This window comes from Eublepharis macularius, chromosome 5 (assembly GCF_028583425.1).
Source record: "Eublepharis macularius isolate TG4126 chromosome 5, MPM_Emac_v1.0, whole genome shotgun sequence".
Taxonomy (NCBI): Eukaryota; Metazoa; Chordata; class Lepidosauria; order Squamata; family Eublepharidae; genus Eublepharis; species Eublepharis macularius.
In genome coordinates this window covers 124544198-124558129 of record NC_072794.1, presented here as the reverse complement: position 1 = coordinate 124558129, position 13932 = coordinate 124544198, and the positions used below count along the sequence as shown (strand labels likewise).

The 13932-nt window shown below is 49.7% G+C and overlaps 1 protein-coding gene across 1 annotated transcript in view; it reads right to left on the bottom strand.

Annotated features, from left to right (window-relative positions):
- The window catches only part of LRIG2 (leucine rich repeats and immunoglobulin like domains 2), a 91425-nt gene extending 78293 nt beyond the window's left edge, over nt 1-13132 (bottom strand). Inside the window, exon 1 of the mRNA XM_054979643.1 lies at nt 12852-13132. Coding sequence (XP_054835618.1) covers nt 12852-13069 — 218 coding nt within the window. The 5' untranslated portion in view covers nt 13070-13132. The remainder of the gene's footprint in view (nt 1-12851) is intronic.
- Between the last annotated feature and the right edge of the window lie 800 nt (nt 13133-13932).

Here is a 13932-nt window from a genome sequence, read left to right as displayed (position 1 = left end):
ATACTCTCAGCCTAATATACCTCACAAAGTTGTTGTGAGGGCAAAATGGAGAAGCTGTTTTCAGTCCCCTTGGAAGGAGAAGATATAAATCAAGCAAATAAATTGTATTTAATATTTTCTGCATGTATTGTATTTGAATCATTTGTATTTAGTGGGGGAGGGGCAGTGAAGATCTACAACTGCCTGTACCCTCTGTTGATAGATCACTGGATCCAACTTCGTATATCTAAGGGTTGCTTCTACATCTTTTAATTCCCTCGATTTTTGCAGTCATTTTAACAACTAAAATTGCTAAACTGTTTTTTAAAAAGAAGCATCGCAAGGATTTCTCCGACATTTATCAGCACAGTCATACTATTATTGCCACTATCAGGTTGGTGATTTATCAGGCCACTTATTGGATAAACAAACAGGGGACCAAGGGGAAGTCCCTTCAATTTCACATTAAGTAATTGTAGTGCTCATGACTAAGATTGATATTAGCAACATTAAAATGTAATTAATTTTATTCCGGTGGCTTTTAATGGGCAAGTTAATACTTGGCTGTAATAAAAACTATTAGACTAGTGTGACCTAGTCTAATGCCAAAAAGTTAATATATTTTAAGAGTTCTTGTTCACCTTCTCATAATTTAATTCACCCTCTTTTTTCAGTGAAACAAGGAAAACACACACATAGGATTGCTGCCTTGGTTAATATGCACCCTAGTACCCTGCCAAAAATGTTGGCCAACATAATTATCTCTTTCTGTGAACTTTGGGAAGGGGTGGTTTTGCGTCTGATGCCATGTTTCCAAGAAGATATGAAACATGGCATGATTGCAGGAATAATTCCATATCTTTCTTTGCAGCTTCAAGGTGTTTTCTACATGGGGACAGGTATGTGGAGTTTTCCTGTTACTGCATCGGCTGCCAATAAACCACAGCAGCAAGGAGGCTTCCACACAGCAAGTTTCTTCTAAGGACTTATGTGTGTGTGATGTGCTGTCAAGTCACCTCCAACCTATGGCGGTCCTATGAATAAGAGACCTCCAAAATGTCCTATCATTAACAGACTTGCTCAGACCCTGCAAACTGGAGGACGTGACTTCTTTTATTGAGTCAAGCCATCTCATTTTGGGTCTTCCTCTTTTCTAACTGCCCTCCACTTTAAACTAGCATTATTGACATTTTCAGAGAATCTTGTCTTCTCAAAGGACTTATGGCAGAAGCCACTTCATTTCTATCCTTTTCTGAGTTTGCCTTTTTGAGTGACACTATTCAGCAAGATTGTTTCAGGTGGGTAGCTGTAGTGGTCTGCAGTCGAAGGTCCAATAGCACCTTAACAATCAACTAGATTTCCAAGATATGAGCTTTTGAAAGTCAAAGCTCCTTTTGTCAGATAGGAGGAGTGGAAAAAGTAAAGAATCTTTATAATTCAGACAGAGGGTGGGAGGGGTATTGTAAATTAAGAGTGTCAGGAAGCTAGGTATAGTATATGATGTAATTAGCTTCATAGAACAGGGGTGCAGCAAACTGCAGAAAATTAGCATCTGTAATGTAAGGAATTCGTTGTTGCAAAATGGCAAATAAACTTAATTTCAGCAACCTCGTGTTGTAATTTCCCTTTGAAATTTCTCTGCATGAGAACTGCTAATCTTAACTCAGCAGTGGAATGTCCTGGGAGATGAAAATGTTCTCCTACTGTTTTTGAATGTTGTGATTTTTTTTAGATCAGATTTATATCCATTTACTCTTTTGAGAAGGGACTGACTTGTTTGACCAATACAGAGAGGATAAGAACATTGCTGACACTTGCTGGCATATATAACGTTGGAAGATGAATAAGTGAATAGTGTGTCGTCCCTCAGGAGGCGATACTCTCTCCAATGTTATTTAACATCTACATGTGCCCCCTTGCCCAGCTGGTGCAGAGTTTGGGGTTGGGTTGCTGTCAATATACAGATAACACCCAATTTTAAGATGACCTCCTATTCAGATGACCAGTGTAATCCTTTGCAGAGGCTAGTCTAAACCCACTGTAATCAACAGTAACAATGCAAATTATTGGACTGCCATGTTATACTGAAGCTTATACTGAATCAGTCCCTCAGTCCAACATGGTCAATATTACCTGCTCAGACTGGCAGTGGCTCTCCAGGGTCTCACACAGAGATCTTTCACATCACATCCTTTTTGATACTTTTATCTGAAGATGCTGTGGTTTGAACCCGGGACCTTGTGTGTGCCAAGCAGATGCTCTACCTCTAAGCTAAGACCCCTCCCGAAATTCTTCCATCCTGTTGCAGACTTACAATCCCCCCCAACAGTATTCCTCAGAATACAGTATTCCCCAACAGTATTCCTCGGAAAACATGACCGGGGGGGGGGGCTGCAGTGAAAGGAGGAAGGTGCCTTTCTCTAGCGTGACTCTGCTGGCACAGCTTAGGATCCAAATCAGAGTCTCAAACATTCTAGTAATGAGCAATCTAAAATCAAAAATTTTATTAAGCCATTTGGAATGCAAGATGGCATCCTATGTGGTTTCCTTATACTGATTAAATAAAACCTATACTTAGTAGCACATTTTCAGAAAGAGGAACCATAAGCAATGATGGCACTTTCCAAAGGCACTAAAAGCAAAAGCCTTTTTTCCAATTAAATTTAAAGAACAGCTGGCAGCTGTTCAACAGATTTACCGAATCAAACAGGGCAGAAAGTATTTATCATGCTGTGCTCTTATGGCTACAATTCTATGCACACTTACATTGGAATAATTTCCACTGAGCTCAGTGGGACTTTTCTTCTAAGTAAATACACACAAGACAGGCTTCAAATAACCTATTCAGAGCATCAAATGATAGATTTTAAATCAGTCATATGCAGGGCTAACATATATCTTTCTGTAAGCATAAGCATTGTCTATGTAAAAAAGTAATCAGGATTCAGACACTTACTTTGCAGTCAGAGGCCACTTCTAGAGGAAATGATATGTTGCAAAACAAATCACAATCCCTTATTCAATAGCATATTCTAGACAAGTCATGTTAGTTTGTTACAGCAGACACACAAAGAATTGACTTATGTTACTTTAAAGACAAAAGATTCATTCCAGCACACAATTTTGTGCACTAAAGTCCATTTTGTCAAATGTATGTAATGTTATCTCCAATTTGCAAATATGGATACAGAGTTAAAAATTATAAACTATGAGGCCAAAAGACATTTTCATGCAAAGAATATTCTCTAAATCTTGCACAGAAATGACACAGCCTTTTATTTCATGGCCTTTTTACACAACTATTTACAATTCCCCCCCTCACACACACACACGCATAAAGCTTGCATTCAAGCTGATAAGAGGATGCACAAAGGATATGCAACACTTACACCAGAATTGTTAAAGTGCCATGAGACACTTTCTTATTTAGGAGGTTACTTTAGCCTACCCAACAACAACAACAACCACCTATTTATATACCACCCTTTAGGACAACTTAACGCCCACTCAGAGTGGTTTACAAAGTACGTCATTATTATCCCCACAACAAACACCCTGTGAAGTGGGGCTGAGAGAGCTCCAAGAAGCTGTGACTGACCCAAGGTCATCCTGCTGGCTTCAAATGGAGAAGTGGGAAATCAAACCTGGCTCTCCAGATTAGAGTCCTGCACTCTTAACCACTACACCAAACTGGCTCTCTGTTCCCTGATCAAGTTTAGAGGCATAACAAGCGGGGACGCGTGGAGGAGGGAATTTCAGGGAGCAACATTGGGTTCCCTGCTTCCCCACCATCACTGGCACAGCTGGAAACCCCTCACCCCAATTCTTGGATGGGAGACTCACTGACGCCGCAATGCAGCATGGTGGTGGATCAACCATATCACTTCAGCGTGAGTATCACAGAGAGAGGGGTGGCTCCTGGCATCTACCACTAGGCCCAGCATGGCTCCCAGCCGTAACATCTTCCCTTGGTGGCAATAACATCTCACCAACTGTCCACCCCCAGCTTTACCCCCTCAGCAGCAGCAGTGATGACAATGACTCCTTCTGCATCCTTCTTCCAGTTAACCTTGCTGCTGCTACTGAGGCTGAGTGTTTTGTTGCTACAGCTGGTCACCTTCCTCCTTGCCACTGTCACCCCAATATGCTTTCTGCCCCTTCCCCAGGCAGAGGGTGGTCAAAAATGCTCTCCTGAGCTCTAGCACCTGTGTGCCTGACTTTACTGATTCAGCAGCAGTTCCCTTTAAGATAGTGATGTCAGTGCAGGTGCAAAGAGTAGCAGTGTATCTGAAGGGTTTTGAAAGCCCTCCTCCATCTTTGCCTCTCTCTCTTAATTTATTTCATTCATATACTGCTTTTCTCCACAATGGTGACCCAAAGCAGTTTACATCATTCTCCTTGCCTCCATATTATCCCCACAACAACTCTGAGAGGTAGGTTAGGCTGAAATTCAAACCTGGGTCTTTCAGATCCTACTCTGAAACCACATTACATTGGCTTTTCAGGGAGTGCTGGGTGAGTCAAGCAAGTCATGTGGTATCAAATTGCCCTGACGAGTTCAAAGGCCAAAACAACCCTAGAAAGGGTCCTACCCCTTCCCCCCTGCCTTTTAGTGACAGAAACCAAGCCTGGAATACTGCATAAACTGTTATGGTTGCCTAGATACAGCACTGAGGGCACCTGGTTAAAGCTTACAGGTGCTTCTTTTATCCTTTCAGGTATTTATTGAACCCTTCAAGTTGTTTTTTCTTTAAGATTTCAGATTTTTTTGAAAATCAGGGGCATTTTTCAGGTGTGCAGGAAGATCGGTCTTGTCTATTTATGGTTCCAATCTCTGGATTTAAGTATCCTCATATGAGGGCCATGTCATATAAAATGATAATAAAAACTACAGTCACTTGGTTTGACTAACATTCCCAGGGAATATCAGATTTGTTTGAAATCTAACTAGCAACTAACTTCTTCAGTTTGTGGCAGGAGAAAAAAACATTATTAAGAATCAGTCTTATAGTTTTTTACATCACTTAGCATATTTGATCCTATTCATTAAAGCGGAGTATAAAAGTTCAGGAGTACAGGGTCCATGACATCTATCTAGACAGTATCACCAGAAACAGATTAATTGACAAACAGCAATCTGCAGGAGAAGTATGAATACCATGTAACACAATAGAAAAAGATTTCATCCTTCAGTGGTGAACAGATACAAATACACTAATCTACACCAACACTACTGTACACTAGCTTCCTGTACCATATTTAAAGACATTATTCTGTATTATTCAATAGTACTTAGTGTATGACTCTTTTAACCACTAATGAGACTTCAACATCATTCACAGAACAGGTAAAACTCTGGGCACATACTAATTTAACAGTCATTTCCTCTCCTCCAGGGAATCCTAGGAAAAACAGGGTTTCTCACCTGTAACTGTTGATCGTCGAGTCTCTTCTGTGCAGACACACATTGGGACTGCGCAGGCGCAGGCCAGCCGCGGAAAAGATTTTTCTAGCTCTAAGAGATGTGAGGGGGACGTTCGGATCCACCGCGCATGCGCGCCGGTGTTCCCGCCAATTTTGAATGCATATATATCCGAACGTCCCCGGCATTCCCTCAGTTCACCTGAGCCGCCGGAGAAACAATGGAAGAAACCAAGCACTCACAGCGGGGCAGGCGGGAGGGAATGTGTGTCTGCACAGAAGAGACTCGACGATCAACAGTTACAGGTGAGAAACCCTGTTTATCGTCTTCGTCCTTCTGTGCAGCCCCACATTGGGAGAGTAACTAGCATCTCACCAATGGGGGCGGGTGTGAGTGTCTACTTGAACAAGGACTGCAGGACAGCTGTGCCCACAGCCGAGTCACGTCGTGCATGCACATCCACAGAATAGTGCTTGATGAAAGTGTCTGCAGTGGACCATGTCGCAGCTTGGCAGACGTCCCGGAGCGGCACTCCTCGCAGGAAGGCAGCAGAAGCAGCTTGCGCTCGAGTGGAATGAGCGGTAACCAACAAGGGACACTGGACTCCAGCATGCTGATAGCAAAGTTTAATCGTAGACACAATCCAGCGAGAGATGGACTGGGCAGAAGCAGGTGAGCCCTTGCGAGGGCCAGAGTAACACACAAACAGGGCAGGAGACTTCCTGAAACATTTGGTGCGGTGCAAATAAAACAATAAAGCACGCTTTACATCCAATGTGTGTAGTGCTCGTTCCCCTGGGGATGAAGGTGTTGGAAAAAAGGAAGGGAGGAACACCTTTTGCTGTAGGTGAAACCTTGAGACTACCTTGGGCAGAAACTCCATGCTAGTGTGGAGCATGACAGTACCAGGGAAAAACTGCAGGAAGGGAGGGTCACACCGCAGGGCAGACAGCTCTCCCCAACACGCCTAGAGGACGTGATTGCTACCAGGAAAGCCACCTTCTGAGTGAGCAAAGGTAGGGGACAAGAAGATAGAGGCTCAAAGGGCTGGAGCATCAGCCGGGAGAGAACCAGGGAGAGACTCCATTGCGGAATGGGATGGGCCCTAGGAGGGAAGGTCTTGAACAGGCCCTTCAGGAACTGCTTGGAAAGCCAGTGAGTAAAAACTGTCTTCCCATCAATCTGCTCATGGAAGGCAGAGATTGCAGCCATGTGGACCTTAACACTGGAAAACGCAAGGCCCTGGGAGCAGAGTTCCAGGAGGTAGTCCAGGATGACAGGAAGCGGGCAACTAAAGGGAGAAACCCCCTTCAGGGCCAACCACCTGGAAAAACGTGACCACTTCCTCTGATAGGACAACCTGGTGGACGGTTTCCGGGCATTCAAGATCACCCCAAGCACTCCAGAAGAGAGGCTCACTCCCGGGTGCCCAGAAGCCAGGCAGTCAGATTCAGTACAGCCACATCATGATGCCACACCCCGTCCCTGGTTAAGAGGTCCGGGGCGTGAGGCAGGGGGAGGCATCGCCCCTGGGACAGGGAAAGTAAAAGGGGGAACCAATCCTGGCGAGGCCACCGAGGGGCAACGAGGATACAGTGGGTTCGGAAGGCCCTGACCCTGGAAAGAACCTTGTACAGGAGCGGGAAGGGCGGGAAGGCATAAAAGAGCCCTGGGGACCAAGGTATTTGGAAGGCATCCCCTAGGGAGTGGCGGCCAATGCCGGCCCGGGAGCAGAACAGCGGGGCCTGTTTGTTGCGGGCAGTGGCGAAGAGGTCGACCAACGGCGTGCCCCATGTGCGGAAAACCTGGTCGAGGTAAACCCTGTTTAGGGACCACTCGTGCTGAGGCAAAAACACCCTGCTCAGCGCATCCGCCGAGGTGTTGAGATCCCCGGCAATGTGCACGGCTCTGGGAAGGACGTTGTTGACCATGGCCCAATTCCATAGAGTCGTTGCCTCCTTGCAGAGCTTGAGCGAGACCGTCCCTCCCTGCTTGTTGAGGTAGTAGCAGGCCGTGGTATTGTCCGACAGGACCTGAACCCTCCTGTTCCGAATGGCATCTGCAAAAGAAGCGAGGGAGTAACGGATCGCCCTAAGCTCAAGAAGGTTGATATGCATGGATGCCTCAGATGGGGACCAGATGCCCTGAGCCGAAAGCTGTCCACAGCGCCCCCCCCATCCCAAGTTGGAGGCATCGGTATAAACCGTGACCTCAGCTAGGAAGGGGCCGAAAGGACAACCTTCAGACAGGTTCCCAGGGACAGTCCACCAGGCCAGAGAGCGCAGCACCACCCTGGGGATGGAAAACCTCTGGTGCTGACCCATGGTGAGGGGGTTGTACCTCCGGACAAACCAGTTTTGCAGAGGCCTCATACGCAGGCGCGCAAAGAAAACCACCCCTGTGGTGGAGGCCATAAGGCCCAACAGAGTCTGAACCAAAAGGGCAGTCTGATACCGGCAATGCATAAAATGCCGGGCCAAAGCGGAAAGCCTGGCCAACCGGTCTGGGGGCAGGTAGGCTCTACCCAGCAGGGAATTGAAATGGACCCCAATAAACCTAATGGCCATGCCTGGGGTCAGGATAGACTTATCCCCATTAACCACCAAGCCCAGCCTAGCCAGCACGGACAAAGTGAGGGCAATATGGGCCTGGAGAGAGTCAGGCGAGGGTCCCACCAGGAGCCAGTCATCCAGGTACGGATAGATAAAGCAACCCTGGGACCGCAGGTATGCCACTACGGTGGCCATGCACTTTGTGAACACTCTGGGTGCAGAGGCTAGCCCGAAGGGCAACACTGTATATTCATACACAGAATTCCCATACACAAACCGCAGGTATTTCCTGTGGCCCTCAAATATAGAAATGTGGAAGTAGGCATCCTTCAGGTCTAGAATGGCCAGCCAGACGCCCACTTCCAGGAGTTCCATGACTCGCGCCAGGGTCAGCATGCGAAACTTCTCAGCCTTCAAATAACCATTGAGGCCTCGAAGGTCTAAGATAGGCCGGGAACCTCCACCCTTCTTATCCACAAGGAAGTATCTGGAATAAAATCCCCATGGGGAAGTAGAGACATTGACCACCCGGACAGCACCTTTGGTAACCAACTCCATAACATTATTGTGTAACACAACATCACAACATGGAGAACAACGGGGAGGGAGAGAGAGAGGGGGTGCATCCGTAAACATTAACTTGTAACCATGGGCCACAATGGACAGGACCCAAGCGTCAGAAGTAACACGTTGCCAACAGGGCAAAAAAGGTCGAAGCCTGTCCAGAAACTGGGCAGCAGAGGAAGCACCCTCGGAGGCCAACGGGGGAGCGTTCAGGCGCAGTCAGAAGACCGAGGGCTTCTGCGCCGAGGTCGAAGGCTTGGGTGAAGAGGGCTGTTGCCTGCCCTTGGACCGGCCGGAGCGCCTGGAAGGGTGACGCTGCTGGGCAGAGTAGGATCGGTGACCGTAGGACTGGCCCGAGAAGAAGCGCCCTTGACGCTGCTGGTAAGGCTGGTAAGGGGTCTGGTAGGATCGGAACCGACCATAGCGATACCTCGGACCCGACGACTGGGCTGAGGGGGCGACCCCGAGGGACTTGGCCGTCTGCTGATTCTTCTTCATCAGGGAGAGGGACTCATCCGTCTTCTCCGAGAAGAGCTGGGGCCCCTCGAACGGGAAGTCCTCCACCTTCGCCTTCTTCTCTGGAGGCAGGGCCGTGGACCGAAGCCAGGCGTGCCGACGCAGGACCACCGAAGTTGCCATCGCTCGCGCTGCAGAGTCGGCGGCGTCCTTGCCAGCTGTCATTTGCTGTTTTGACAGCTTCACGGCCTCGGCTTGGAGGGCCTTAACCAGGTGGCGGCGATCCTCCGGGAGGTCGGAGAGGTAAGAGGACAGCCTCTTCCACAGGAATAGATTATAGGATCCCATTATAGCCTGGAAGTTGGCAATACGGAATCCCAGAGACGCGGATGAGTAGAGTTTCCTGCCCACGCCATCCAGCTTTCTGCCTTCTCGGTCCGCCGGGGCCGACGAGGAACCGGAACGGAACCGAGCCTGACCCTCCTCAGCCACGATCGACGAGGGTTTCGGGTGATTGAAGAGGTACGGGCAATCATCTTGCTTTAAACGGTAGTACCGTTCCACCTTCTTTGCCGTCGCGGACAGGGACGCCGGCGTCTGCCAGAGCGCGAGAGCGTTATCAACAAAATCCTCCACAGGGGGAAACGCCACCGACGCGGGGGACCCGGAATACAGCGCCTCCAGCAGCTTACTCTTGGGCTTGGAGGTCGTGGAGGAGACGTCTATCTCCAGCGCGGCGGCCATCCGCACCATTTGTTCGGAGAATAGCCTGTAATCGTCATTCGGGGACGATGAGCGGGGCCCACCCACGGTGTCATCCGGGGAAGGATCCGAGGCCGCGTCTGAAGAGCACTCCGACGGTGACGCCAGACCTTCATCATCCTCGGAATCCGAAAACTCCGGCGAGGTTTGCGTCGGAACCGAAGACCGGTGAGCGGTCGGGGCCGACGGATAAGTTGCAGGAACCGGCGGTCGCAGAGGCAAGCCCAGAGGTGGAGGAGCGGGTGCTGGGAGCACGACTGGCTGAGCCGGAACGGAGACCATCGGAACCGACGGATGTTGCAGGAAGGGCAGCGACTGCTGGAACCACGCCACAAAATCCTGCCAGGAGGTCATGTTCCCAACCCCCGCGACCGGCTGGCAAGGGGGCAGAGGAGCAGGCACCGGGGCAGGCCAGCGAAGAGGCATCGGAACCGACGAGGTAGACGGCAGTGGAACGGAGGCCTCTGAAGGCGCCGGGGCGGACGGCAGGGAGCGCTCAAAAGATTGGAACGGTTCCGGGAAAGGCGGAAACGGCATAAATTCCTCGGGAACCGACGGAGGAGGCGTGCAAGGAGGCGACGGGGTGTGGAGACTCACCACATCATCGGGTATCAGGACTGGTTCGGCCGGAGAACCAGGCAGCACAGCCGGAGCTGGGGACAATGCACGGCCCTTGGCCCTCGACTTCGCCTTGGCCTTCTTGGACGGGGGCTCCGAAACAGCCTCCGGAACCGAAGGCTTGGAGGAGGACTTCGGCTTGGGCGCGGAACGCTTCTTGGCCTTCCGGCTCGAAGGACGATCCCCGGAGCCGGAATCAGGTCGGGCCTCCGGAACGGGTTGCCCCGTCGGTTCCGAGGGGAGCGGCTCTGGCGACTTACGAGACGGCGCCGGTGATGGAGCGGCGGAGCGCGGCCTATCTCCCGAAGAGCCCGATGGCTTGGGGGGGAGAAGGTTGGCATCCCACAAGAAGGCACGGAGCCTGGCCTTCCGATCACTCCTTGCCTTCGGAGTGAAGGACATACAAATGGAGCAGCGCTCGACAACATGCCCCTCGCCCAGGCAGATGAGGCAGAGCTCATGGCCGTCCGAATGGGTCATCTTAGTGCCGCATTTATGACACTTTTTAAACAAAGATGTCTGCGACATAATGAACGGTATCTCCCGACAGATGACAAGGGGAAAATACCGACCAGCAGAAGAAACGATCCAAAACTCCGAAGAGACGCTGGAAACGAACGCTAGACAATAAGAACCTTTTCGACGGCGGCGAAAAAGGAACTGAGGGAATGCCGGGGACGTTCGGATATATATGCATTCAAAATTGGCGGGAACACCGGCGCGCATGCGCGGTGGATCCGAACGTCCCCCTCACATCTCTTAGAGCTAGAAAAATCTTTTCCGCGGCTGGCCTGCGCCTGCGCAGTCCCAATGTGGGGCTGCACAGAAGGACGAAGACGATCTGTAGTTTTGTGATGGGGATTAGAGATCTAACAGAAAATTAATAACACCTTTACTAAACTACAGTTCCCAGGATTCTCTGGGGAAAAGCTTAGACTGCATAAAACATTGCATGACCAATCACTTGGATATCATTTGAAAAGCAGTATAGAAGGAATATGTTTCTTTCAAAAATGCTTTAAAACGTATCTTTCAGGGACATGGAGTCAAAAAGGGGCTTGAATTAGAACCTCACAAGTAGAAGCACTGAGTGCAGAACAAGGCACAAGATACTTTATTAAACATTCTTTAAAGGTTGGAGCAGGGGAAGAGACCATGATCTATACCAGTATCCCATTAAATAAGACATCCTATGCCTGAAGTGCCAGTAACTGATGGTATATCTAACCTGCACTCCAAGTCGTGTGACAGACAAGAGCCACTGTAGCAGTTAGTGTCAGATTACAACCAGGGTTCAAATCCCCACACTACTGTGAAGCTCATCCAGTGACCTTGGCCAATCACAGACTCTCAGTCTTAACTTGCCATAGCCACCTAGGGTTGTTGTGAGGATAAAATGAAGGGGGAGAACCATGTTACCATCCTCAGCTTCTTGGAGAAAGGCTTATTTAGGACATTTGTATGCCACCTCCTGCTCAAGGAAAACAACAAGTCAATGATACAGTGCCCTACTCAAGCAAAAACACTGTATGTGGCGAGTGAGGGTGGTCTCCACGCACACGCACACACTTTCACAACCCTTGCCACCCATCCCAAACCTCCCTCTTTACAGGTTTGGGGCTTCCAGGCAGTTAAAGGCCAGGAGTCCACCGCCACACATTACCAGTCTAGCCTCCACTACAGCAGAGAGAGAGCCCTGACTCAGATGCTCACAGGGCCCCCCTCTGCTCTTCCAGAGGCTCCACCATAGTACCTATTTAACTAGTTGCCAAGCCTCAGATGACCTAATATACTTCAGAGTAATAACCTTACCGACATCCAGATACAAACACATTATTTGTTCTGACCTCTTATACTTGACAACAAAGTCACCAGGTAGCCTCGACTTACCACTGACAGCTACCAACCAATAGTCAAATACTTCACAACCCCGCAGGAAAGAACAGCGCGTTTAATTTCAGGATACACTACATCTCAAATCAGTGCCAACAAGCCCACCGTGCATATATGATCTTTTACAGGGAGTGATTGCAACCTGATCGTCTGAAAGGTTCCAAAGAGCAATGACAGATGGATACAACACAACTATTCTGTTGCAACATATTCAAAGACTGCTGGATTATTAGAACCTTTCAGATAAACTAGTTTAATTTAAGCACCCCCCCCCCCTCAATGCAGAACGAAAGGAAGGCTCCATTCTTTCGGAGAAAGTTGTCACCTGGCACTAGCTATCTTACCCTCGACACACCGAGGCTTTATCCGTACAATTGCCTACTTGCTGTGCAGTGTGTATGAGCGCAAACACACACACTCCTCTTCCCTCAGTCTTGTCCCCCAAGCGAAGACATCAACAACGGTCAGAAGGCTGTTTCACTGACCGCGACTCTGCTTGGTTGGGAACGGCACCTGCCGTGTTGACGCAGCCCTCCAGGTAAGAATCCCAGCGCCTAGCCCAGCCAGAGGACAAGGGACCCGCGGCTGGCAGGAAAGATACTCACAAGGCGGTCGTGCCGTGAGGCAGGGACGAGAGCAGGCCCGGTTCCAGGCTCCGGCCCGACAAGCGGAGACGGCTACAATCCAACAGCCCGCGCCGGCAAGAGCAGGGAGAGGCGGTGGCGCAGGGCTCCCCTGCCGCCTCCCGGAGGAGAAGCGGCAGCAGCAGCGCCAGGAGCGGCGGCACGGGCACCCCCAATCTGGACCCCGAGCCCAGCCGCATCTTCGCTCTTTCTACCCCGCACCGAAGGCCCAGGAAGGCCTCAGAGCTCGCCTTCGGCTCCGGCTCCGGTCCCCGCCCCCTGCCTATGCGCAGAGCGAGCACCGAGGGCAAGAGACAGCCAGGACCTGGGCCGGTTCTGCGCACGCGCACCAGGAAACGGTAGACGGGATCGAAAGAGAACGAAGGTGACCGTGGGAGTGGTTGAGGGAAGGGGCGCGGCAAGGCGAATAGGGCCGGGGCGTGGAAAAGGGGGAACGTTCTCGGAAGGGGGAGAGATGGGCCAATTGGCGGGCCTTGTTGTAGGGTCTGCTGCTTGCATGTTTACTCGAAAGCAAAGTCACCATTTTTGAGGAGCCGGTCTTCGTGAACGCTTGCAGAGGACTGCAGACCTATTTTTTCTAATTATATATTAAGAAGGAGGGTTGGTATAGTTCAGGGGTCTCCACGCGTTTTGAGCTTGTGGGGGTCTTTGCAATTTGGAGAGGAGGTGGTGAGTACTGGCCATCCCAAAATGGCAGTCGCAGGAGATGGAGCTAAACCTCAAAAAGTTACACCAGGAGGTAGAACCAAACACACTATCTTCCTCTACATGGTCCTGGAAGGAAGGGGCGCCTGAAGAGGAATAGGACCATACACACTGGTTGAGAAATACTAGGTGCTTACCAGTCCTTTAGGCTAGCCCAACCTTCCCTAGCCTTTGTGTAACTGCCCTAGAGCTGCTGTTCTTCTTATAACGGACATTGGAGGGTGCTAAACTGCTCAGGTTTGTTCTTCAGCCTAAACGTAGGGAGAGAAATAATGGAATCAGTTCAATGCGTCAATAGAAAAGATGGGAAAGTTGTCACCAAGCATCGTATTTTTAA